Source organism: Pongo abelii, chromosome 19, assembly GCF_028885655.2.
Source record: "Pongo abelii isolate AG06213 chromosome 19, NHGRI_mPonAbe1-v2.0_pri, whole genome shotgun sequence".
NCBI classification, from domain to species: Eukaryota; Metazoa; Chordata; class Mammalia; order Primates; family Hominidae; genus Pongo; species Pongo abelii.
Genome location: NC_072004.2, coordinates 3,347,520 through 3,373,439, shown reverse-complemented (window position 1 = coordinate 3,373,439; position 25,920 = coordinate 3,347,520). Strand labels below are relative to the sequence as shown.

The window sequence follows — 25,920 nt, the reverse complement described above, 5'->3', positions numbered from 1 at the left end:
CAGCCTCCCTAGTAGCTGGAATTGCAGGCGCCCACCACCACGCCCAGCTAATTTTTGTATTTTTAGTAGAGATGGGGTTTCACCATGTTGGCCAGGCTGGTTTTGAACTCCTGACCTCAGGTGATCCACCTGCCTTGGCCTCCCAAAGTGCTGGGATTACAGGGGTGAGCCACCGCGCCTGGCTATACTGTTCCATTTTTGAATGAAGGCACTGAGGTGTAGCGAAGTATCTGTGCTCAAGGTCACATGGCTAGTAAGTGGCAGAGCCAGGACCTGGCCCAGGCAGTCTCACTCGTGGTCCTGCTCTCAGCCCCTACCCTATGTTGCCCCTTGTGAGCTCCTCAGGGCAGGGTCTGGGACACTCCGTATCACTCCTGGGGCTGCCCTACCCAGGCCCGGCAGGCACCAGTGGCACCTGGACAGGTCTGGGCTGGCCGGGCTGTGTCCCTTGCATAGAGTGTACCCCTGCCAGGTTACAGAAACAAAGCTAGCGTGGAGGGCACTGGACAACCACCCCGGAGGCATCTGGGCCTGGGAGAGCCCCTGGGGAGATGGATACTGGCAGCCAGGGTGGCCCTGGGATGCACCCTCTGCCCCTCAGCTCCTCTGCCCTTGGTGTCTTCCTGCAGAGGGCCATCACCATCCTGGACACGGAGAAGAGCTTCCTTAAGTGCATGAGGAAGGCCTTCCGCTCAGGCAAGCTGCTGCAGGTGGGATACACACCTGATGGCAAGGACGACTACAGGTGGTGCTTCAGGTAACGCCCACGCTCCACCTGAATCAGAGCCTGGGAGCTTCGGGGCTCCCCTGTGGACACAGAGCCTGCCTCAGGGCCTCCATCAGGGGCTGGTCATGAGCACAAGGGGCTCTCCCAATGCCAGCTGTAGGAATTGGGGCCGTCCTGAGCTCAGCTGTGGGCACGCACAGTGGACCATCTTAGATCTCAGCTGGTGGGGCCCAGACACTAAATTCTGGAAAATTCGAGGTGTCCGGAAGGGGTCGTCTAGTGAGCAGGGTCAGAGACTGGCATCCAATATGTAAAGTCCCTGGGCCTCACAGTACGGTCAGAGATCACATCTTTGGGGATGGTGTCCGAAAATCAAGTCCTCTCTGCCCTCCCCGACCCACCACGTCTCCATCCTGATGGGTGGGTTTCTTGGGCTTGGCCTGTGGGCAGAGCCCTCGGCCTGGGAAGCTGGGCACAGCTCTCAGGCTCTCCCGACCCCTTACCCCGCAGGGTGGATGAGGTGAACTGGACCACCTGGAACACCAACGTGGGCATCATCAATGAAGACCCGGGCAACTGTGAGGGCGTCAAGCGTACCCTGAGCTTCTCCCTGCGGTCAAGCAGAGGTGAGGCGCGAGGGGCCGGTGCTTGGCACCTCCTTGGCTGGTGGCCTGGTGTTGGGCAGGGGGAGCTTTGCAGGTTCCCCACGCCTTGCCGGGCTCCTCATCCCCCCAGGACACGGGCGCTGTGGCAGCTCCTGACGTCAGCCATGAGCACATAGTCACGGGCTGACTTGAGCGCCTCACTCATGCTGTCACGGCTGACGGCTGACGGCTCACTGGGCCCGTGCAAGCGGCTGTGCCAGCACCTCCAGCCCAGGCACCTGTCCTCAGCGCCCCAGGGGACGCAGCCCAGCCCCGCCCTGTCTCCTTGTATGGGCTGCCCTGCCTCCTCAGCCCTGCTTCTCACTCTGCACGTGTGCATGTGACGTCATAGCTCTGTGAGGCTGGGCGGACACAAACAGGCAGACGGGAACACTTGTCGCTCATGGACACATCTGGGCTGGTGAAGAGGGGAGGGTGAGAAGAGGAAAGGGGATGCCTTGAGCAGAAAAACCCCAAGGAGGCCGGGCACAGTGGCTCACACCTGTCATCCCAGCACTTTGGGAGGCTGAGACGGGCGGATCACCTGAGGCCAGGAGTTTGAGACCAGCTTGGCCAACATGGTGAAACTCCATCTCTACTAAAAAAAATACAAAAATTAGCCAGGCATGGTGGCAGGCACCTGTAATCCCAGCAACTCAGGAGGCTGAAGCAGGAGAATCGGTTGAACCTGGGAGGCGGAGGTTGCAGTGAGCCGAGATCGCACCACTGCACTCCAGCCTGGGCGACAGAACGAGACTCTCTCAAAAAAAAGAACAAATAGAAAAACCCTGAGGAAGATTACTACCAGAAAGAAAGCTGTTTAACAGTTACTGGTAAACATTTAATAGAAAACATTAAATAAATGTCTAATTGAGGACATTTACCTAAAAATGAAGCAGGCATAGTTTATAGTGGACAAATTTTGAGATATAATTACAACCCTGAACACTTTGTTTTTGAATTACTTTGTATTTAATTATAAAAAATTGTGGTAAAATATCTATCTCCTAAAACTTGCCATTTAAATCCTTTTTAAGTGTACAGTTTAGTGTCATTAAGTACATTTACATTATTATACAACTCTCACCACTATCTATTTCCAGAACTTTTTTTTTTTTTTGATATGGAGTCTCACTCTGTTGCCTAGGCTGGAGTGCAGTGGCGTGATCTGGGCTCACTGCAACCTCCGCCTCCCGGGTTCAAGCAATTCTCCTGCCTCAGTCTCCCGAGTAGCTGGGATTACAGGTGTGTGCCACCACACCTGGCTAATTTTTGTATTTTTATAGTAGAAACAGGTTTTCACCGTGTTGGCCAGGCTGGTCTCCTGACCTCAGGTCATCCCAAAGTGCTGGGATGACAGGCGTGAGCCACCGTGCCGGGCCTTTTTCCAGAACATTTTAATCATCCCAAACAGAAACTCTGTGCCCTTACAATAATTCTATGTCCCCTGGCCCCAACCTCTTGGCCCCTATTCTGTTTTCTATCTTTATGAAAGTGGGACAGAGACGTTAAAGGTTGAGTAGTACTGGGGGCCTCAGAGGCCCAGAGACCTTCTTAACACCCTTTAAATACTCTAAGCCACTCTCTGATCACCCTCACGCGGTCACACCATGAACTAGCACAGCTCAGCTCTTAGCAAGGACTTGTGGGGAACTCATCTGTCCCAAAGACGTCTGGGCTTCCACCCCCATAAATCCTTCCTCCTCTTCTCATGTGCTCTGATCCACAGATTCTAGCTGCTTCCGCTGCCCAGCTCTTGATTTCTTTTTCTTTAACTCAAAGGCAATCCCATGCTCTTCTTAGACTGCAGCTCACCGCGTTGTAGTTGGGGAAATTGTCCTTAGGCAGAAAGTTAGGGAGACCACAGGGCTCCCCTTGTGAATTTCACTTCTCTTGGGAATTGCAGTTTTTATTTATTTTATTATTTTATTTTTGAGATGGAGTCTTGCTCTGTTGCCCAGGCTGGAGTGCAGTGGCATGATCTTGGTTCACTGCAACCTCCGCCTTCTGGGTTCAAGTGATCCTCCCACCTCAGCCTCCCAAGTACCTGGGACTGCAGGCACCTGCCACTACACTCGGCTCATTTTTTTTTTTTTTATTATACTTTAAGTTCTAGGGTACATGTGCACAACGTGCAGGTTTGTTACATATGTATACATGTGCCATGTTGTTGTGCTGCACCCATTAACTCGTCATTTACATTAGGTATATCTCCTAATGCTATCCCTCCCCGCTACCCCCACCCCACAACAGGCCCCCGTGTGTGATGTCCCCCTTCCTGGGTCCGAGTGTTCTCATTGTTCAATTCCCACCTATGAGTGAGAACATGCGGTGTTTGGTTTTTTGTCCTTGCGATAGTTTGCTGAGAATGACGGTTTCCAGCTTCATCCATGTCCCTACAAAGGACATGAACACATCATTTTTTATGGCTGCATAGTATTCCATGGTGTATATGTGTACACCCGGCTAATTTTTATATTTTTAGTAGAGACAGGGTTTCACCATGTTGGCCAGGCTGGTCTTGAATTCCTGATCTCAGGTGATCTGCCCACCTTGGTCTCCCAAAGTGTTGGGATGACAGGTGTGAGCCACCGTGCCTGGCCTTTTTTTAATGTTTAATTTTAAAAAATCTTTAGCTGCTAAGTTGGTGTTATTTGAGGGACTGCCATTTTTCACTGCCTGATGTCCTATCTTTGAAAAACATTTGCTGCATGTATGTTGCCTAGTTTTGTGATCGTTGACAGCAGGATGGCTAGCCCAGTACTAGATACTCCATTATAGCTGGAAGCGAAAATCTATTTTATCAAAGGCTCATTTTTAGAAAACTGCTCGAGGGCTCCATCAGTTTTTCCACAGGCCTCCTGCGATCGTGTGATTTTCCTGTGAGTTTAGTTAGAAGCAATCCCTGCCTCACGTAATAATGCTTATTGATGATCTCTTTGTCAATTGTTAACTGGTCTAACTTTGCCAGAGAGCTACTGAAAGATAGCTTTGCGTGTGACTTGAGTTTTTCAACATCACTCTTGTTGATTTAGTGACATCCTACATCTTTGACAAGATTTGCTGTTTCACTTGGCAGTTGATTTGTATTATGTTTACATGACACTGTGGGCGGTTTACAACACTGAACATTCACTGTGATATTTATAAAGACATCGACCCAGTGGCAGGGATATACACACCCATGTTAACTGGGGCAGGGATGGGGGATGGTTGGAGGTTGCCTGATTGCACCTTTATAATTTTTTTCTTTTTTTTTTTTTGAGACGAAGTCTTGTTCAGTCGCCCAGGTTGTCGCCCAGTGGGCCTGGACCCCAAATCCTGCCTCTTTGGCTGGTGCTCATCACCCAGAGCTGCCCTGGTGTTGAGCCACTCACGGGACAGGCATCAGCATTGCTCTGTGGAGACCTCCTGTCCCTCCCGCTTGGGCAGGGAGGAGATGGAGGCTGAGAGGGGCAGGCGATGGGCTCTCCTGAGGCTGCAAGCAAGTCAGGGTGGGATGGAGGAAGAGAATTTAAGGAACAGCGAGAGTGCATGAGGCTCTTTGAGCAGTTGAGGGAGGAGGACGTTGCACTGATCCAGGTGCCTCAGGAAGCACTCGCATGCCTGGGCCTCCTTTTTTCTTTCTTTCCTTCCTTCCTTCCTTCCTTCCTTCTTTCCTTCCTTCTTTCCTTCCTTCCGTCCTTCCTTCCTTCCTTCCTTCTTTCCTTCCTTCTTTCTCTTTCTTTCTTTTCCTTCCTTCCTTCCTTCTCTCCTTCCTTCCTTCTCTCCTTCCTTCCTTCCTTCCTTCCTTCCTCCTTTCTTTCTTTCTTTCTTTCTTTCTCTCTCTCTTTCTTTCTTTCTTTCTCTCTTTCTCTCTTTCTTTCCTTTTTTTTTTTTGACGGAGTTTTGCTCTTTTCGCCCAGGCTGGAGTGCAGTGGCGCAATCTCAGCTCACTGCAGCCTGTGCCTCCCAGGTTCAAGTGATTCTTCTGCCTCAGCCTCTCAAGTACTGGGATGACAGGCATGTGCCACTATGCCCGGCCATTTTTTTTTTTTTTGTATTTTTAGTAGAGATGGGGTTTCACCATGTTGGCCAGGCTGGTCTTGAACTCCTGACCTCAGGTGATCCACCTGCCTCGGCCTCCCAAAGTGCTGGGATTACAGGCGTCAGCCACCGCATCCGGCCTGGACCTCCTTTTATCTGGAGACTTGGGAGGTCAAGAAGTGAATGTTTTTCTGCATCCAAGGTAGTAATAGTGTTTTACCCTTCAGTTTCAGGCAGACACTGGAAGAACTTCGCCCTGGTCCCCCTTTTAAGAGAGGCAAGTGCTCGAGATAGGCAGTCTGCTCAGCCTGAGGAAGTTCATCTGCGACAGTTTTCAGGGTCTCTGAAGCCAGAAGACGCTGAGGTCTTCAAGAGTCCTGCCGCTTCCGGGGAGAAGTGAGGACCTCACGCAGACAGCACTGTCAACACTGGGCCTTAGGAGACCCCGCTGCCATGGGGGGCTGCCGAGGGAACACCAGTGCTCTGTCAGCAGCCTGGCCTGGTCCGTGCCTGCCCAGCATGTTCCCAAATCTGCGCTGGACAAGCTGTGGGAGGCGTTCTTGGAAGCATGGGGAGTGATGTACCTCCAACCGTCACTGTCCCCAAGTGAATCTCCTAACAGACTTTCAAGTTTTAACTCACTTTACTAAACAGTGTGGATGGTCAGTCTCTACTGGGACATGTTAGGCCCTTGTTTTCTTTGATTTTATTCTTTTTTTTTTTTTGAGACAGACTTTCACTCTTCTCGCCCAGGCTGGAGTGCAGTGGCGCGATCTTGGCTCCCTGCAACCTCTGCCTCCTGGATTCCAGCAATTCTCCTGCCTCAGCTTCCCGAGTAGCTGGGATTACAGGGACGCGCCACCATGCCTGGCTAATTTTTTGTATTTTTTTAGTAGAGTCGGGGTTTCGCCATGTTGGCCAGGCTGGTCTCGAACTCCTGACCTCAGGTGATCCACCCGCCTCGGCCTCCCAAAGTGCTGGGATTACAAGTGTGAGCCACCATGCCTGGCTGTTTTCTTTGATTTTATTCTTTTTTTTTTTTTTTTTTTTTTTTTTTTTGGTGAGACAGAGTTTCACTCTTGTTGCCCAGGCTGGAGTGCAGTGGTGTGATCTTGGCTCACTGCAACCTCTGCCTCCCGGGTTCAAGCGATTCTCCTGCCTCAGCCTCCCAAGTAGCTGGGATTATAGGTGAGCACTACCATGCCTGGCTAATTTTTGTATTTTTAATAGAGACGGGGTTTCACCATGTTGGCCAGGCTGGTCTCAAACTCCTGACCTCAGGTGATCTGCCCGCCTTGGCCTCCCAAAGTGCTGGGATTACAAGTGTGAGCTGCTGCGCCCAGCCTTCTTTGATTTTATATTACTAGGAGCAAAAGTCAATGAAGCCCAGGAAAACACCTTTGGGAACAAACCCTTCCTTTGATGGAAAATGCAGAGGCTCTTCCTCTCCGTGTTGTGCTTGCTCCTCTTACCTGCCCGGGTGGTTTGGGGGTGTTGGTGTTTCCTCCCTGGAGAAGGTGGGGGAGGCCGTCCCACTCCCAGCTCTGGCAGAATCAAACTGTTGCAGGAGTGCCTTCTTCATCCTTCCTTACGATCAATCACAGTCTCCAGAATATCAGCTTGATTGCTGTGCAGCTTAAAACTACAGAACCACATCCCAAAGGTACCCAGTAAGAATGTTTGAAAGATCTTCCATTTGTAGGGACCCCAGTCCTGCTTCCCGCAGTGGCACATGCTTCCACTCCATCCGTACTGGCATCCTCAAATAAATAGATATGTATACATATATATCGAGTCAAGTGTAAAGTTTGTGCCAGGAAATGGGCTGGCATAGCTAATTGGCACTATGTAGGCTGCTTGTGGATGCGTGTGTGTACACGAGTGAAGTGTGTACCACTGCACTCCAGCCTGGGCAACGAGTGAAACTGTGTGTGTGTGGGTGGGTGTGTGCATGCATGCATGTTTGTATGCGTGTGTGTGTGTGTGTGTGTGCACTCCTATGGTTGCATTCCTGCTATAATGCAGAAATGAATAGCCGCAACAGAGACCAAATAGTTTGCAAAGCCTAAAATATAAAAAGCTTACCTAAAATATAAAAAACATACTATCTGGCCCTTTACAGAAGAGTTTGCTGACTCTTCCATTGTAGAATAGAGCTTAAGAAACAGATACTCTGAAAGAGAGATCTGTTCCAGACATGGGCAGGTTGTGTTAGTATCTGCGGAGTGTAGAATGAGTTGTTTAGTTGTGGAATTATTGGATGTCGGTTCATGAAAGGACGAACTTTGGCTGAGGCTGGGGCTTGGGCCCTACCAGGCGAGGTGTTTTGGGAGAAAATACTGGGATCCCTCCTCCCTGTTCTCTAGCATCGTGTCTACCTCCACATAGGAGGCCCCACGGAGGAGCCGAGGGCTGGTGCCCCAGGTACCTGCGTGTGACCATGGCAAGTGAGCCTGGAGCCTGGAGGAGGGAGGCCGACAGCCGGGATGTGGGGAGTGTTTATGAAGGTGCTCCATGTGCATCTCCCTTTAAGTCTCCTAACAGCTCACGAAGAAGCTATTATTAGTTCCCTTTTATAGATGAGAAAATCAAGGTTCCAACAGTGAGTAAGGTTGCACAGCCAGTAAACACGTTGCCTAGATTTGACCCCAGGCAGTCTGACTCCAAAGCCTGGGTCTTAACTGCTGTGTCAGGCTGCCTGGCAGAGAATGTGCTGGGGCATGCCAGCCTATCCTGGACCAGAGGGAGGTGAGAGGGCTTCTTGCTTCCTGCTGTGGGCCTGGGACTCCGTGCTTTACCTGTACGCCTTTCTTAGAAAAATGTTTGGGTGTCAGACAGCTGCAAACTTCTGCAAATTGGATCAGCTTTTTGTTTTGTTTTGTTTTTGAGACAGAGTCTTGCTCTGTTGCTCAGGCTGGAGTGCAATGGTGTGATCTCAGCTCACTGAAACCTCTGCCTTCTGAGTTTAAGGGATTCCCCTGCCTCAGCCTCCTTAGTAGCTGGGATGACAGGTGCCTGCCACCATGCCTGGCTAATTTTTGTAGTTTTAGTAGAAATGGGGTTTCACCGTGTTGGCGGGGCTGGTCTTGAACTCCTGACCTCAAGTGATCCACCTGCCTTGGTTTCCCAAAGTACTGGGATTACAGGTGTGAGCCACCGTGCCCAGCCTGGATCAGCTTTTGAATTTACTCAGTGCTGGAAGGGATCCTGTGGTTGTACTTTTGCAAAATTAATGATAGAAAGTTTTTGTTATTAGACTGGAAACCTGAGATTGTTTAAGGAAGGACATACCTGCAATTGCTATGTCTTCTTTCTTTTTTTAAAAATTAATAAGCTTTATTTTATTTTAATTTTTTTTTTTTTTTGAGACAGAGTCTTGCTCTCTTGCCCAGGTGGAAGTGCAGTGGTGTGGTCATGGCTCAATGCAGCCTCAAACTCTTGGGCTCAAGCGATCCTCCTGCCTTAGCCTCCTGAGTAGCTGGGTCTACAAGCGTGAGCCACCACGCCTGGCAATTTTTTTTTCAGAGATGAGGTCTTGCTATGTTGCTCAGGCTGGTCTTGAACTCCTGGCCTCAAGCAGTCCTCCCGCCTTGGCCCCACAAAGTACTGGCATTGCGGTGCCAGCCACATGGCTTGGCCAGCTTTATTTTTCAAGCAACTTTAGGTTCACAGCAAAATTGACACAAAAAAGATAGAGGAAGTTCTCATACACCTGCTGTGCCCACAACCTCCCCAGCTACTGACATCCTGCCCCAGAGTGGTACATTGTTGCAATCAGTGAACTGACATTGATACATTATTATCAACCAAAGTCCAGCGCATGTCTGTAATCCCAGTGCTTTGAGAGGCTGGGGCGGGCGGATCACCTGAGGTCAGGAGTTTGAGACCAGCCTGGCTAACACGGTGAAACCCCGTCTCTACTAAAAATACAAAAATTAGCCAGGCGTGGTGACGCACATCTGTTACCCCAGCTACTTGGGAGGCTGAGGCAGGAGAATCGCTTGAACCCAGGAGGTGGAGGTTGCAGTGAGCTGAGATCGTGTCACTTCACTCCAGTCTGGGCGACAGAGTGACTCCGTCTCAAAAAAAAAAAAAAAAAGAAACCAAAATACAAAAAACAAAGTCCACTGGGGTCACTCTTGGGGTTATAGATTCCATGAGTTTTGACAAATGTGTGACCTGAGTTTATCATTATAGTATCGTACAGAGGAATTTTATTGCCCTAAAAATCCTCCATGCCCCGCCTATTCATCGGTCCCTCTCTCCAGCTCCTGGCAACACCGACCTTTTTTTTTTTTTTTTTTTGAGACGGAGTCTTGCTCTGTCACCCAGCCTGGAGTGCAGTGGTGTGATCTTAGCTCACTGCAAGCTCCACCTCCCAGGTTCATGCCATTCTCCTGCCTCAGCCTCCCGAGTAGCTTTGACTACAGGTGCCCGCCACCATGCCTGGCTAGTTTTTTGTATTTTTAGTAGAGATGGGGTTTCACTGTGTTAGCCAGGATAGTCTTGATCTCCTGACCTCGTGATCCACCTGCCTCGGCCTCCCAAAGTACTGGGATTACAGGTGTGAGCCACCGTGCCCGGCCAACACTGACTTTTTTTTTTTTTTTTTTTTTTTTTGAGACGGAGTTTTGCTCTGTCGCCCAGGCTGAAGTGCAGTGGTGCAATCACGGCTCACTGCAGCCTCAACCTCCTGGGCTCAAAGATCCTCCCACCTCAGCCTCCTGAGTAGCTGGGACTATAGGTGACAGCCACCACGCCTGGCTCATTTTTGTATTTTTTGTAGAGATGGGGTTTCGTCATGTTGCCCAGGCCAGGTCTTGAACTCCTGGCCTCAAACAATCCACCTGCCTTGGCCTCCCAAAGTGCTGGGATTACAGGCGTGAGCCACCACGCCTGGCCAGATGTATCACTCTTTATCCATTCACCTACCGAAGGACATTTTGATTGCTTCCAAGTTTTGGCAATTATAAGTAAAGTTGCTATAAATATCTATGGGCAATTTTTGTGTGGGCATAAGTTTTCAGCTTCTTTGAATAAACACCAAAGAGTGTGATTGCCGGATTGAATGGTAAGAGTATGTTTAGTTTAGTAAGAAACCACCAAAGTGTCTTTGAAAGTGGCTGCACCGTTTTACATTCCCACCAGTGATGGCCGAGAGTTCCTGTTGCTCCACGTCCTCATCAGCATTTGGTGCTGTCAACATTTTGGATTTGGGCCATTCTAAAAAGTATGAAGTGGTCATTTTATCTTTTCTCTTTTTTTCTGTTTCTCTCTCTCTCTCTCTCTGTTTAATTTAAACTTAATAGCATTGACCAATGTGTTGTATGCATTTACACTATAGCATGTTATATTTTTGTTCTGATCATATTCCTTTTCACTTTTCCGTTATTTTTCTTTTTTCTTTCTTTCTTTTTTTTTTTTGAGACGGAGTCTCGCTCTGTTGCCCAGGCTGTGCAGTGGTGCAGTCTCGGCTCACTGCAACGTCTGCCTCCTAGGTTCAAGCAATTCTCTTGCCTCAGCCTCCCGAATAGCTGGGACTACAGTGTGCAGCACCTCACCTGGCTAATTTTGTATTTTTAGTAGAGATGGGTTTCACCGTATTGGCCAGGCTGGTCTTGAACTCCTAGCCTCAGGTGATCTGCCCGCCTCAGCCATCCAAAGTCCTGGGATTACAGATGTGAGCCACTGCACCCAGCCTCTGTTTTTTTTCTTTATTAATGCTCTCATAAAACAAAATGGTAAAAACGGGAATGAAACAAAAAAAATCGTTTTACATCATGCTGTTGATTTATATATTTATGCTTTTTAAAGTTTATTTTTAGTGGACAAATGAAAATTGTATATATTAACAACGTATGACATGATGTTTTGATATATGTATACAGTGTGGAATGGCCAAATCAAGCTGTCTAACATATGCAGCACCTCACTCTTTGGTGTGATGAGAACACTTAAAATCTACTCTCTTGGCAACTGTCGAGTCTACTGCTGTCTCAGTCTTCATGTCTTTCCCTCCATCACCTGGAAGCAGGATGAGCCACAACCCAGAATCCACTGTGGGCAGCTGCTGAGCTCTCCTGGCTCAAGAACAGTGGTGGCTGCCATGACCCTCTCCTGGCCATTGTCCGGGTCAGCCCCAGGCTGGTGTTGGAGGTTGGCCTGGCTCCCTGTCTCCTTCCTCACTGCACCAAGTAGGGCGTTTCCTAGAGTGTGTGAGGGGGCCGGCCCCTCCTTGCTTGCTGCCGCCTTACAGAGAACCCCTTTTCCCCTTCTCCCCCTGTGCGGATGGAACTTGTGGGCTTTTGCTTGGGCTTGGTGTCTGCAGGGCTTGGGAGTTTTGGGAGGCGGAGGGGGCCTGTTCAATGCCGCTTCGTGTGTCCTCTGTGGGGTGCTTTACAGAGGCAGGGACGGCCCCTGCATCGTGCAGATAGACGCTGCTGGCGAAGGCTTCCAGTCTGAGCTCAGTCTGGCGGGCTGGGCACACATGGGGCAACTCGCGGCTGTCTGAAACTCAGACCTCGGGGGAGCGGAGTTGGGGCAGGAATATCCAGAGGCTGCCCTCTCCCTCTCCCAGCCTGCCTCCCACCCCAGGCCCCAGCCCCATCACCCCTGGTTGTGCCAGTTGGGAAGTTTCCTCTCGGGACTGTCACCTCTCCAGGTTCCGTGTGTTCCATCCACTGCCAGAGAAGGATCTGCGATCATAATGAAAGGTGGGTACAGCGTGGCTTATGGCTGCCACCAAGAGTGAGGAGTCAGACACTGTCGGGGGGCAGCTCCTTCATCCTTCCAGGCTCCCAGGCATTGGGGCGGCTGGGAATGAGCACAAAAGGTCGCCTGTGAGCTGGCCAAGACGGGGCGGGCCGTGCTAGTTGGGCACCTGCAGAGTGAGACTCATGACTACACACTCCTGTGACTGTGGAGTGGACCCCAAACAACGCAGGACAGAACCCACCAGGGGCCTGGACCCCGGCAAGGGTCAGCCGGGGTTAGACAGGCAGGGGCACGGCCATGGTGTGGGTGCTGGTTCAGCCCAGTGGATCTGCTCCTTTCCACCATACTTGTGACAGCCCATGGTGTGGGTGCTGGTTCAGCCCAGTGGATCTGTTCCTTTCCATCATACTGGTGACAGCCTGTGGTGTGGGTGCTGGCTCAGCCCAGTGGGTCTGTTCCTTTCCATCATACTCGTGACAGCCCGTGGTGTGGGTGCTGGTTCAGCCCAGTGGATCTGCTCCTTTCCATCATACTGGTGACAGCCCGTGGTGTGGGTGCTGGTTCAGCCCAGTGGGTCTGCTCCTTTCCATCATACTCGTGACAGCCCGTGGTGTGGGTGCTGGTTCAGCCCAGTGGATCTGCTCCTTTCCATCATACTAGTGACAGCCCGTGGTGTGAGTGCTGGCTCAGCCCAGTGGGTCTGCTCCTTTCCATCATACTGGTGACAGCCCGTGGTGTGGGTGCTGGCTCAGCCCAGTGGATCTGTTCCTTTCCATCATACTGGTGACAGCCCGTGGTGTGGGTGCTGGTTCAACCCAGTGGATCTGCTCCTTTGCATCATACTGGTGACAGCCTGTGGTGTGGGGTGCTGGTTCAGCCCAGTGGATCTGTTCCTTTCCATCATACTGGTGACAGCCCGTGGTGTGGGTGCTGGTTCAACCCAGTGGATCTGCTCCTTTGCACCATACTCGTGACAGCCCGTGGTGTGGGGTACTGTTTCAGCCCAGTGGATCTGTTCCTTTCCATCATACTGGTGACAGCCCGTGGTGTGGGTGCTGGTTCAACCCAGTGGATCTGCTCCTTTGCACCATACTCGTGACAGCCCGTGGTGTGGGGTACTGTTTCAGCCCAGTGGATCTGTTCCTTTCCATCACACTGGTGACAGCCCGTGGTGTGGGTGCTGGTTCAGCCCAGTGGGTCTGTTCCTTTGCATCATATTGGTGACAGCATCCCCACCAGGCCACGGGCCATGAGCCCTCTGAGGCTGGGCCAACACAGCCCTGTGGGACTAAGGAGTCAGTGCTGCCCCAGCGACCTGGAGTCACTCAGTGGGCTGTAGCCTGGCTTTGCGGCCCCGTCTCTGCTCAGCCCACTGGGTCTGTGTGTTGCCCAAGCCTCTCACCGCACCTTGAGCATGCCGTGGTCCTCGCCTCCGAGCCTCTGTGGGCGTGGCTTTCTCTTGTGGCCCCACCCCTCCTTCCAAGTCCAGGCAGGTGCTCCCTGTTTCCTGAACCCATCCTTCCCGAACCCATCCGCTACACCACGTCAGAGGGGCTTCCTCCCGCCTTGGGGGTCTCAGCCCATTTTGTCCTGATGACCCACATGGTGGGTCATGGTTCCTGCCTGAGCCTGTGTCCCCTGTGGCCCACGAGGGTGGACACGGCCTTCTCCAGTTCTGAATCCCTCGTCGTCCACCTGTACCCTTGCCATGGCGTCTCCCGTGGGCTCTCACCATGTGCTGGGTTAAATGGGGTTGAATATAGACCATCTAAGGGGCCGAGGCTGCTGCTTCCGCGTGTTTGGGGCGGGATTGGGATGGGCTCAGGCTTCCTAAGTAGTGACTGTGACTCCACTGGGTGACCTGGCTCCTGCTGCCTCTCATAGCAGAGCGGGGGTCCCCTTCTTCCTTGCTGGGCACAGGGTACACCTCTGGGTGGGAGACAGGGGCCTTTTTCACCAGCTCCCACCTGCCCTCTGAGAAAAGGCATGAACACGAGCAAAACGGAAGCACTGACATTTGGCAGCAGCCTCCTCCCCAGGCGTCTGAGCCGCCAGAGGCAAACCGGGAGGGCGAGGGGCTGGGTCGGGAGACGGCGAGTGAGCAAGTGGCCGGAGGCCGTGCTCAACTCCAGATCGGGCTTTACTGGTCTAGTTTCAGGCACAGTCATGAGATTTCAGATTGTGAGTGGGAACTTCAGGACCCCCTGACTTCAACGGCAGAAGCGGTCTCCTGCTTCACCCACACCCACAAGTCTGGTCTGCCCCTTACCGGCCACGGGTCCTGCTCTCCCGTGGCCTAGAAGCCTCACCTGCCTGCTGCCTCCTCCCCAGGCCAGGCAGGTTGTGATGATGAGGGATTGAGAGGCTCACAGCTGGGGATTTCCCTGCCCATCAGGCGCCAGCTCCGGCCGCGTCAGCAGAGACTTCCTGCTCTGTCCCAGCCGTGTCTTGTCCGCATCTCGCCCCGGGGAGCAGGTGTGCAGTTCCTGAGTGACGCGAGACACACAGGTCCGTCCTGACCTCACTCCACCCGCTTCACAGCTGCAGCCTGGGCCAGGACAGAGGGCACCGATTCCTCCTGTGACGCCCTGGCCTTGGAGAAGGGCAACCCGGGCAGTTGCTGGGAGAATACATTGAGATGACAAAAGCAATCATAACTAAGAGCCGACATTGTTTACTGAGTTCTTGCCGTGCCCTGGGCCTTGTTCTGGCCCTTTCTACTTGTACTTGTTGAAGCCCCACGATAACCTTGCAAAGTGGGTTTATGAAGCACGATTCACAGATGAGGAGACTGAGGCTCGGAGAAATGACCCGCTAAGGTCATTCAGCCAGGAAGGGGTGAGGCTGACACTGAGGGCCATGATGCGTGACTGCTGGTGGACAGCATTAAATGGGGACTTCTGTCCCCGAGAGACCCGACCCCAGGAACCGACTTTTGAGAACAAGTGCTGAGTCTTGGGGCTGGCCGCCCTGAGGTCAACCAGGCTAGGCCTTGGCTGTGGTGTTCCCTCCCAGGGGACAGAGCAGAGTGCTTGGCCCTTCACTCAGCCCTCCCACCTCTGTGATGTCTTTGGCTGTTCACGGCACCCTTGGAAAGTGGGTGTCATCACCCCATTTCCTAGTTGGGAAAACGGAGGCTTGAGATGGCCAGTCCCTGCCCCGCATGCAATGCCAGAGGCAGGAGTTGGACCCAGAACTTCGACCTTGGCACCTGCGGCCTCCCCTGCCTTTTCCCGGGTGGGGGTGAGGCTGCTGTGTGGGTGTGGGGGTGACTCACACAGACCACGTGGGTGGGCGGGTGCTGCAGCTGTGGCTGGTGGGCGTGGCCTGCCTGGCGCCGAGGGCAGGTGGCCCAGCCAGTTCTGCCTCTGACGCCTCATTCCAGCCATCCCTCTGCCTGCAATGAGAGCTTTCCGCCGCCTCAGCCACAGTCCCACCCGGGGGTCTTGGGCCCCAGACATGTGATGATCTCAGGGCAAGGGTTGCCACGACCACCCAGAACCTCACCAGGTGAGTCTTCCGTGCACAAGGCAGCTGGTGATCTCCAAGGCCCCTGGGGAGCCCAGAGTGTGGCCCTCAGAGGTCCTCTGGGCCATGTCTGCCCTTGGCCAACAGACCTTGGGAGGAGGGTTGGAAGGAGCTTGGGACCCAGCCAGGAAAGCAAGGCCGTGCGCTCTTGGCTGTAGGGATGTGTGAGAATACAGGTCCTTACGGACTCAGGAACATTCCCTTGAGGTTTGGGAATCCTGGGGAGGGACATCTCAATCTCACCACTGCTGGGGGCAGAGGAGAGGCTCCTGCCTCGCGAAGCCGGCCCGGGGAGGTGGCTTTCTGGGGCAGGAGTGCGATGGGAGTTCAGGATGGGAGGAGGTGGCCCCACCGCGGGAGAGAGACGGGGCCCAGGCATCTCACAGGTGCTGAGTCAGCAGCTGTGGCTCCACAGCCTGGTCTGTCGCCCGGGAAAGGCCGTTTCAATCAGTGTCAGGGACTGGGAGAGAGAGAGAGAGCCAGGGCAACAAAAGAGTCCAGCAGGTGAGAACGTGGGGTTTATGGGGTGACTCAGGGAGCTAATGATAGCTGCTGGGGCCCTAGTCCGGAGTTCCCTGAGCCTCTCCTGCCCCAGAGGCCCAGGGCAGGCCACATTCTCCGGCCCGGAGAAGGGAGAGAGCAGCCAGCTCTCAGGGCCACAGAGTCCTTGGGGACGATTCAGCCCACTTCTCAGAAAGGAAACCAGAGGCCCTGGGAGGGGCGAGAGACGCACCCTTCATCTGTCTTCTTCACGCTGGTGCATCCCAGCCTTTTAGTCCACCAAAGGCCACATGGGGTTGGGGAAAGCCGTAGAGGCTGCCCCTCCTCATCAGGCCGTGACTGGACACGGGAGGGCCGGGTGCCCAGTCCCTCTCTGTGGGCTGCTCCACCTGCCTGGCCTCAAGGTTGCCTACGCTCCAGGGCCAAAGCCCTCCCTCGCCGATGCCTCCATCCTGAGCCTGCTCCCTTTGAGTCGGAGGGCGGGGGACTCTCTCCAGCCTGATGACACCTGGCTCTGGAAACTTCCTCCAGGAAGCTTTCCTATTGGGGTAGGATCACCAGTGGCCCCAGCTCCACCCCACCCAGCTGAGTTCTTCTTACAGAAATCCATCTTCCTGCCCCCACCTATGTGTCGCTGGGTGAGTCCCCTGAGGGTGACTCAAGCTGAGAGTGGCACCCCCTGACCACACAGTCACCACCTGTCCACACAGCCCTTTCCCCGCACATGTCATCCCTCTGTGGCCAGCTGGCCCCCTTCCCCGTCCCTACGGCCCCTGGCTTCTGGTCTCCCCCACCCCCCAACGCAGCCCGTGCTCTCCTATGTAACCCAGAGCCTCTGCACCCAACTCCCAGCTGCCCCCGGGGGTCAGCCATAGCTCCTTTTTTATGTTTAATAAAAACTTTATTTATTTTTTCTTCATTTTTTTGAGACAGAGTCTCGCTCTGTTGCCCAGGCTGGAGTGCAGTGGCACAATCTCGGCTCACTGCAACCTCCACCTCCTGGGTTCAAGCGATTCTCCTGCCTCAGCCTCCTGAGTAGCTGGGACTACAGGTGTGCACCACCATGCTAATTTTTTTGTATTTTAGTAGAGACGGGGTTTCACCATGTTGCCCAGGCTGGTCTTGAACTCCTGAGCTCAGGCAATCTGCCCACCTTGGCCTCCCAAAGTGCTGGGATTACAGGTGTGAGCCACTGCGCCCACCTAGAGCCACAGCTCTTATGCGGTGTTCGAGGACTATACAGGGCCCAGCCTGCCCACACGGCTTTCGCTGGCAGGGTCCCCATGAGCTCCCCAGGTTCTCTGGCCACAGCAGCTCCCACCACTCCTGCCACTCCTGACCCTCCCAGGCTCTGCCCTCTGCCTGGCTTGTCCTTCCTCCACACAGCAGCCTGTACGGTCTATCCTGGTCTTGTTGGAAGATGTATCAGTCCCCCTTCCCCCATCCCCACACCCCTCGGAGCTCAGCACAGTGCCCAGCCCACACTGAGCATCAGTAAAGCAGGTCTGGACTGGGAGGTCGGCCTCCTCTGCCTGGGGCAAGGGGACTCAGCTGCTCCCTGCAGGTGAAAGGGGAGTCTAATGGACAGGCAGCCATAAGCTGGTTACACGCAGCTTTGGGCGGACGGGAGAGATGATTGGTGTGTTGGCTGCAGAGACCACCTGGACGCTGAGGAATCTAAAACACCTGAGGAGCTTGAGGCTGTGTTACTAGGAGCATAACATCTAGAGCAAAGGAGGTGATAATCTTGCTCTGTGGAGGTCAAAACTCTTGGAGAGCTGCTCATCACAAAATCGGAGGGGGACCTCAGGAAAGCAGAGCTAGTGCTTAGGAGTCCGCCTGGAACTGGTCGGCTGGAGAGGGTGTCACGAGAGAGGACAGGGGCATGGTGGTCTCTACTGGGACACCCTGCTGGGCTCTCCTAGGACCATAGCATTGGGGGTGCTAGAGCAGGGAGCTGGGGAAGCTTTGGGGACAGCTTCTCTGTCCTTGAAGAAGGATTGGTGAACTGGGAAGGGAGGAGTGAGCTTCCTGTCCCAGGTAGTGTGAACGGGAGCTGGATGCAGCCACACGGGGGTCCTAAACTCCCTGAAGCTCCCCCCGTCCCCCCAACCTGAGCATCTGCCCTGTGGTTGTATTCCAGCCATGAATGCCCACCCCAAGGAGATGGTGCCTCTCATGGGCAAGAGAGTTGCTGCCCCCAGTGGGAACCCTGCCGTCCTGCCAGAGAAGAGGCCGGTGGAGATCACCCCCACAAAGAAGAGGTGGGTTTGGAGAGCTTGGGACAGGGACCGCGGCACCGTGAGGGGCACGAGCGGGGGCCTGGCACCCCCAGGGAGCCCTTGCCCTGGGGAGACCTGAGACTCTCAGTCTCGCCCGGGGTGGCCCGGTGCCCGGCGAGGTATGACTGGGGGATGGTGTGGGGGGAAGCACAGCACACTCAGGGGGCTGAGCTGGGGTGGTCAGTGTGACTGGCACAATTAGGGAAGCCTCCTTGGAGGGATCAGGGGGTGCTGAGGCAGGAGCAGTCAGGAGGGCTCCTGAGGGAGGTGAGGGATGGCTGGAGCCACCCTTGAGACGAGGAGCAAAATGCTGGCTGGAAGTTCCAGGTGACCTGGACCCTCTGTTGGGCACGTTTTCCACACACATCAACGGCTTTCCATCCACTCTGCACCCAACCGGGTTATTCAAGCTCTTGAACTCCACCTTTGGAGTGGGGACACCGGCAATGGCATGAACTATAGGATGACGGTTAATTGGGATCAAGTCAACAAAGTGCTCAGTGCAGCTCCTGGCACGTGGTCAGTGCTTAGCACGTGTTGGCATTGAGTGTTTCTGTGACCTTCACGATCGTCATTGTCCTCATCACTCCACGGAGCCCCTGGGAACTGGGCAGGGCTGGGATGATCAGCTTTACTTCTTCGCTGGGGACGTGGAGGAGACCTGGCACGGAGAAAGGACCTCTCTAGGGTCACCCGTCCCACCCCTCCGCTGCCTCTGTTATAGATTCTGCACCCCCAGCTCATTTGGTGCCTCTCAAGCTGTCTCCCAACCCACCTCACCTGTGCGTCCCTTGAACCCGGGGTGGCCCTGCCTCCTCTGCCTGTATCCCAGGCCCCCTTTGGGCCAGGGGTGAGCTTGGTGCTTCCCCTCTGTTAGTTGGAGCTATAATCATTGAGGTGTCCTGTGTACCAGCCCCAGGGTTGGGCTCAGGATAAGGAGTTTGGGACATGGAGAGAAAAATGCCCACACCTGCTCACAGTCTGGTGAAAGGGGAGTCGAGGAGAGAGTGGGAAGTGACCACAGAGAGGTGAACTAGCCCCGTGGGGCCTGAAGAGTGGCAGCTTATTCTGATCCTGTAGGCAGTCTCAGGGGACTTCCTGGAGGAGGTGGTGCTAGAGAGGATGTGGAGAGGAGGGAAAAAGTGCATCTGAGCAGAGGGACATGGGAGCAGTGGCTCAGGGTGGGGCCACTGAGGTGAAGAGTCTGGGGTAGCTGAAATGCCGGGCGGTAGAGGAGTCTTTGGGGAGATGAGTCCCATTGGAGCTGGGTCCTGGGGGTCAGTCAAGGAACTTGGACAATCCTGAGGGCAGTGGGGAGCCATGGAGGGATTTTTCTGTGGGAGGGATGGCACGGTGAGATGTGCCTTCTGGAGAGGTGACTCTGGGGGATCTGCGTGGATGATGGATCAGAGGAGAGGCTGATGGCAGGGAGACCATGAGGAGGTCTTTGGGAAGCCCAGGAGATAGGAGGTGATGTCTGAGCCTGGGTGGTCAGGGATAAAGAGGAGGGGACAGCACAGACAGGTGTCAGTATCATGGGGTCTGCAGGACCAGCCATGCGAGGTAAGGGAGGAGGAGGAATCCCGGTGGGAGGGTCTGGAGGGATGGCGGGGCCGTCTGACGTGGCGCATCAGAAGAGAAGATCCAGGTCAGGAGGAATGAGCCAAATTCAGTTGTGAAATGTTGGGTACGAGGAGCCTGAGGGACACCCAGGTGGAGGCTCCATCTTGGAAGGCAAGAGGGAAAACTGGTGGAGGTGGAGCCAGATAGGTGTCGTGTGGGATCACGGGGGCAGCCTGGGTCTGGGTGGGCTTGCCCAGGAAAGGGCGGAGACATCCCTGAGCTAAGCTGGCAAGGACCACCTCCCTGGCTCTCCTCCCCTTCCCATCCACTCTCGCTTTTCCGGGGGAGGTTTGGACCTCGGGAAAAAAATGAGGACAGAGTTTTGGGAAAATCCCAGGTTCTTTCCTCAGCAGGACCCGTCAAGCCCCCTTCTCTGAGCCCATCCCCCCCATTCACAGACTTAGCTCCAGGCTCAGCTGTGCAAAGCCTCCTCCGCCCAGGCAACAGCTGAGCTTGATATGTCTCCTAAATTGCCGTCCACTCCTCTGCCCCAAAGGCTCTCTGAGGACCCTCATGTGAAAGTTTGGGCACCCCCCTCAGAACTGAGTAGGGGACTTGGGCCTAGAGAGAAACAGAAAAGATAAGAATAAATTAAAAGGCCGGGCGCGGTGGCTCACACCTGTAATCCCAGCGCTTTGGGAGGCCGAGGTGGGTGGATCATTTGAGGTCAGGAATTCGAGACCAGCCTGGCCAACAGGGTGAAACCCCATCTCTACTAAAAATACAAAAATTAGCCGGGTATGGTAGCATGCACCTGTAGTCCCAGTTACTTGGGAGGCTGAGGCAGGAGAATCGCTTGAACCCAGGAGGTGGAGGTTGCAGTGAGCTAAGATTGTGCCATTGCACTCCAGCCTGGGCGACAGAGCAAAACTATTGTCTCAAAAAAAAAAAAAAAAAAAAAAAAGGCCAGGCGCGGTGGCTCACACTTGTAATCCCAGCACTTTGGGAGGCCGAGGTGGGTGGATCATTTGAGGTCAGGAGTTCGAGACCAGCCTGGCCAACATGGTCAAACCCCATCTCTACAAAAAAAAAAAATACAAAAATTAGCTGGATGTGGGGGTAGGCACCTGTAATCCCAGCTACTTGGGAGGCTGAGGCAGGAGAATTGCTTGAATTTGGGAAGCGGAAGTTGTAGTGAGCCGAGATTGTGCCACTGCACTCTAGCCTGGGTGACATAGCAAGATTCCGTCTCAAAAAAAAAAAAAAAAAAAAGAATAAATTATAGGTGAAGAAAGAGGGCAATGCTGACCCTAAGGAAACAGGCCTAATGGAATCAAAGGCACCAGGGAGTCCGGAGACAGGAGAGACTTTTGCACCTGGGAGTGCTCCTGAACCACCGTGCCATTCCCTGAGAGCAGCTGTCATCTTGGCTTCCTTCTTGGACCCTGGAAAAGGTGATGCCCAGAGACAGAGATACAGACTGATGGAGGCTGTGGAGGCACTGGCCTTGCAGAGCCCAGAACACTTGGGCATTTCTTGGCACAAAGCAAATGGATGGACAGTCTTCTTCCCAGCCCTGGGCTGTTCAGGGATAGTTCTTTGACTTTAAAGAAACAGAAATGCAGTAGAAATGGTATAGAGCTATCTGCTCACCTGGGTCAACCACACCCAGCTGGTGCCCTTTGGTCTGGACAGAAGGAAGGAAGAAACAAACAGCACCTACAGCAGGTCAGGAGCCAGGGTGTCACTGGGCCAAGGCCTTGCCATGTGCTTATGACGCTGGGTGGGATGTGGTGTGTGCAGTGACCAGTAGGGCGGGCGCAGGACAGACCCTCATGGTCTAGCAGCTGCTCTGCCCCAGGAGTTAGGTCTTTGCCCAACAGTTGGCGTCCTCCCCACACCTGCGCTTATCACTGTTTTCTCACATCTGGTGCTCCAGCTGCCAAGAGCTTCCTTCTCCAGACATAGACCTCCCCTTCTCCTGAGGTTTTCTCATGCTGTTCTGCCTTCGGGGCTTTTCCCAAACCAGAGGCTGGTGTCAAGACCCAGACCAAATCCCACCCCAACAGAGCACAGAGCCCTCCCTGATCCCTGTCTTCAGCTGGAAGGATCTTCTCTTCCTCTGAGCTCCCGTAGCCCAGCCCCTCTCTGAAGAGGTTGACATGGTCATTGGGATAATGTCTTAGCTCTGGTCGAGATCACTGAGCATGGAGTCCCTGGAAGGTTCATCTCTTTCCTTCTATCTCCCTGAGTTTCTTACACAGAGGATATTCGTAGTTTTTGAGTAAGTAGATGAGTCAATAAAAGAGCAGGCAGGAGGCCGGGCACGGTGGCTCATGCCTGTAATCCCAGCACTTTGGGAGGCTGAGGACGGCGGACAACGAGGTCAGGAGATCGAGACCATCCTGGCTAACATGGTGAAAACCCGTCTCTACTAAAAATACAAAAAATTAGCCGGGCGCGATGGCAGGTGCCTGTAGTCCCAGCTACTCGGGAGGCTGAGGCAGGAGAATGGTGTGAACCTGGGAGGCGGAGCTTGCAGTGAGCTGAGATCACGCCACTGCACTCCAGCCTGGGCGACAGAGCGAGACTCCGTCCCAAAAAAAAAAAAAAAAAAAAAAAAGAGCAGGCAGGAAAATGAGAGAAGGCGTGGGTGAGCTGCTGCGCGAGAAGCAGCAGGGTGGCCCAGCACAGCCCTTGGCAGCACGAGGACACTGTGGAGCGATGGGGAAATGCTTCTTCCTTTCCCTCGGGCTCTCAGCCTCAGGTCTGAAGTGGATACATACTCTTGTGATATGGCTTTCTGGACCATCTTTGGGCCCCTGTGGACTCTGGGAGAAGGCCTTGAGTAGGTAGGGAGGTAGAGCAGAGACAAAGGGCTGCTCCTCATCTTCTTATGAGAGATTGGGAAGGGGATGAGGCTTAGGAGAGGTAAAGGCTTTAAGCACCTGAGTGCACAGTGGAAGTCACCTGAAGGATGCAACCTCCCAACATTTTGGTTTAAGGTTATGTTGGTTTATCTGCTTATTGGTCCTGTCCACCTATCCTACCCTCCAAATTACTTATTATCCATCCATCCATCTATCATTTATTCACCCATCTGTCATCTATTCACCCATCCATCCATCAATCATTTATTCATCCATCCATCCATCCATCATCTATCCACTCATCTACCCATCATCCATCCATCCATCCATACATCATCTGTCCATCCATCCATCATCCATCCATCCATCCATACATCCATCTGTTATTTATTCACCCATCAATCGTCTATTCATCCATCCATCAATCATTTATTCATCAATCCATCCATCATCCATTCACTCATCTACACATCATCTATCCATCCATCATCCATCCACTCATCTACCCATTCCATCATCTATCCATCCATCCATCCATCCATCTATCCATCCATCATCCATCCACCATCCACCCATCCCTCATTCTATCATCTCTCCATTATTCATTCATCCATTTATCTGGGCATCTATACAACCAACCATCCTTCCTTCCACTCATTTGTCTTTCACTCATTATCTATCCTCCCACTCATTCACTGATGAAGTCTTCTGAGTGTTAGGACCAGTGTTGGGAATCAAGGATAATTCAACTGTAGTCTCTGCCATTGAGGAATGTACAGGTGTGGGATGGTGTATTATCCAGAGTGTGGAAAATCATGGCCTCATTGTACTATTTCTTCGTCAGTTCTGACCAACTCACTGGAACAGCAGCTCTGGAAGGGATGGAAATTTTGTCCACTTGTTCACTACTGTATCCTCAGCTGCAGAAACAGTGCCTGGCACATTGTAGATGCTCAATAAATATTTGTTGAGTAAATGCAACACTGAGGAATGCAGATAGGTAGGGCGGGACGGGGAGCAGGGGAGGGACTGGGGGACTGGACTGACAGTCTTGGGGAAAAAGCTGTGGGTGTGGGGCTTGAAGCTCTGTCTGGAGGTAATGTGGCAAATCTCAACCAGGATGTTTTGGGGCTGAACCACTAGCAAATGTGTTTGGAGCTTCTGGGTCAGGTTGTTGTTGCAGAGTGACTACTTTAGGGCGAAAGTTCTGGGGCACTGCAGGGCTGCAGGGAAGTGGTAATCAGACTGGTTGACCTCCGATGCCCACTTCAGCTGGACATTCGGTAAGAGGACAATCCCAGAGCTGCCCTGGCTCCAGGGTCCAGGCCTTAGGGATCATCTGGCCCAACCATCATCCATTCAAGTGAAGATGACTGGCCCAGAGATGGCAAGTGATCATCTGGGGTCACACAGGAGGCAGAGGCAGAGCTGGACTAGAACCCAGGCTTTAGGTTCCCAGGCAAGGGTTTAAATCCTCCCTTCGTCTTCCCTTTTGGGAGAAGGGTTTGACTGGGAGCTCAGATCAGAAGGTTCCTTTTGGTGGGCAGGAGACTGGCAGGTGAGGCAGATGAGACTGGCAGCCAGTACTGCCCTCCACCCCATGTATCCCCATTTCTGGATTAGCGCTGAGCCTTCCAGGCTTGTCTGTGCTGGAGGAAAGGGCAGAGATTCCTCAGGTCAGCCCGGGGTCTCTCTTCTGCTTGCCCCACCCTAGGAAGTGGCCATGCCAAGCAGCCAACTTTGTGGCCAACTCCTGGAGCTAGTTTAGCTGGAAGAAGGCTCAGATTGCTAAGGCAAGAGCAAAGAAGCGCGGATTGTGGTGTGGACTATGAGCCTGGATATCAGGAAGCAGGTTCTTTGACCACTTGACTTTCACCCTGGGGGGTGACCATGGATGAGCTGCTTCTCCATACTGAGCCTCAGTTCTCTCGTCTGCAGAATGGGGCCAGAGTCCCTTCCCTGCTACCCTTCCTCCTGAATGACACGGCTGAGACTGCCCTTTGGGAGCTCTTCTGTAGTCTTGTGAGGAAGGAAGGGGCATGTTGGTCCCTTCTGGGCCTGAGAATGAAGGAGGCAGCAAAGGTGCTTGAGGAGCCCCATGTGCCTGGAGAGGCCCTGCTGGTCAGGAGGCCACAGTCCCTGGCCAGGCCACAGAGGCTGCAGTTGTCCTGTAGCGGCTGCAGGGCAGGAGTGTTGCTGCCACCGAGGTCACCCTCAGCCTGATCCTCACAGTCCGGGTTGTCGTCAGCCAGAAGGCTCTTCTCCGTGCGTGTGATTGTGGTTTCCAAGGACATGGGTGCCTGTGTTTGTGGGTGTGTCTGAAGGTGGAGCTGGGGCTGTGTCTGGCTGGGAGTCACATCTTGGGTGTATGTCTTGCTTGTCATAGGCCAGTGTCTCTCCTTGCCTGGGGCTCAGCCAGGCCACAGGGCCGGGGGCCTCTGTCTCTCTTCTCCCAGCCCAAGGAGAAAGCTGCCCTTGCCCTGCTCCTCCCCTCCGCTGCCCCCCTCTGCCGCCTGAGATGGTTTCCTTCTCCACAGGGAATTCCCAGCCCTGTCCTCTGACCCCTCAAGTCCTCCCTGCTCTAGATCAGCCATTTTTTTTTTCTAGAGGAGTCTCCCTCTGTCACCCAGCCTGGAGTGCAATGGTGCGATCTTGGCTCACTGCAACCTCCACCTCCCGGGTTCAAGCGATTCTCCTGCCTCAGCCTCCCACGTAGTGGGACTATAGGCACGTGCCACCACACCTGGCTACTTTTTGTATTTTTAGTAGACATGGGGTTTCACCATGTTGGCGAGGCTGGTCTCAAGCTCGCCAACCTCAAGTGACCCTCCCGCCTCTGCCTCTCAAAGTTCTGGGATTACAGACTTGAGCCACTGCGCCCAGCCTAGATCAGCCATTGTCAGCCCATTTTCTGCTGTGACAATGGGGGCAGGTATAACTCGGGCCATCTCCCTCTCCCTCAAGAGCCAGGAAGGCCCGCGTGGATCTCAGAGTCTAAGGACTGCCCCTCAGAAGGGGTCTGACTTCAGACCTGATGCCTGAGGATGGGTAGGTGGTGACGGGAA

At 53.6% G+C, this 25,920-nt stretch overlaps 2 protein-coding genes across 5 annotated transcripts in view; both read left to right on the top strand.

The window, feature by feature from the left end:
- Nucleotides 1–7,185, top strand: part of TRPV1 (transient receptor potential cation channel subfamily V member 1) — a 45,788-nt gene extending 38,603 nt beyond the window's left edge. For 2 of the 3 annotated variants that reach the window (XM_054535365.2, XM_054535364.2), the window contains 3 exons: nt 630–757; nt 1,238–1,353; nt 5,625–6,443. In XM_054535365.2, the coding sequence (XP_054391340.1) occupies nt 630–757; nt 1,238–1,353; nt 5,625–5,797 (417 nt within the window). In that variant the 3' untranslated portion in view covers nt 5,798–6,443. Of the gene's footprint in view, nt 1–629; nt 758–1,237; nt 1,354–5,624 lie in introns of all 3 variants that reach the window. The other variant, XM_054535363.2, reaches the window with a different exon arrangement.
- An 8,246-nt stretch (nt 7,186–15,431) lies between these two features.
- The window catches only part of TRPV3 (transient receptor potential cation channel subfamily V member 3), a 49,010-nt gene continuing 38,521 nt past the window's right edge, over nt 15,432–25,920 (top strand). The window contains exons 1-2 of one of the 2 annotated variants that reach the window (XM_024235445.3): nt 15,432–15,621; nt 18,284–18,404. In XM_024235445.3, coding sequence (XP_024091213.3) covers nt 15,576–15,621; nt 18,284–18,404 — 167 coding nt within the window. In that variant the 5' untranslated portion in view covers nt 15,432–15,575. Of the gene's footprint in view, nt 15,622–18,283; nt 18,405–25,920 lie in introns of those variants that run through there. The other variant, XM_024235444.3, reaches the window with a different exon arrangement.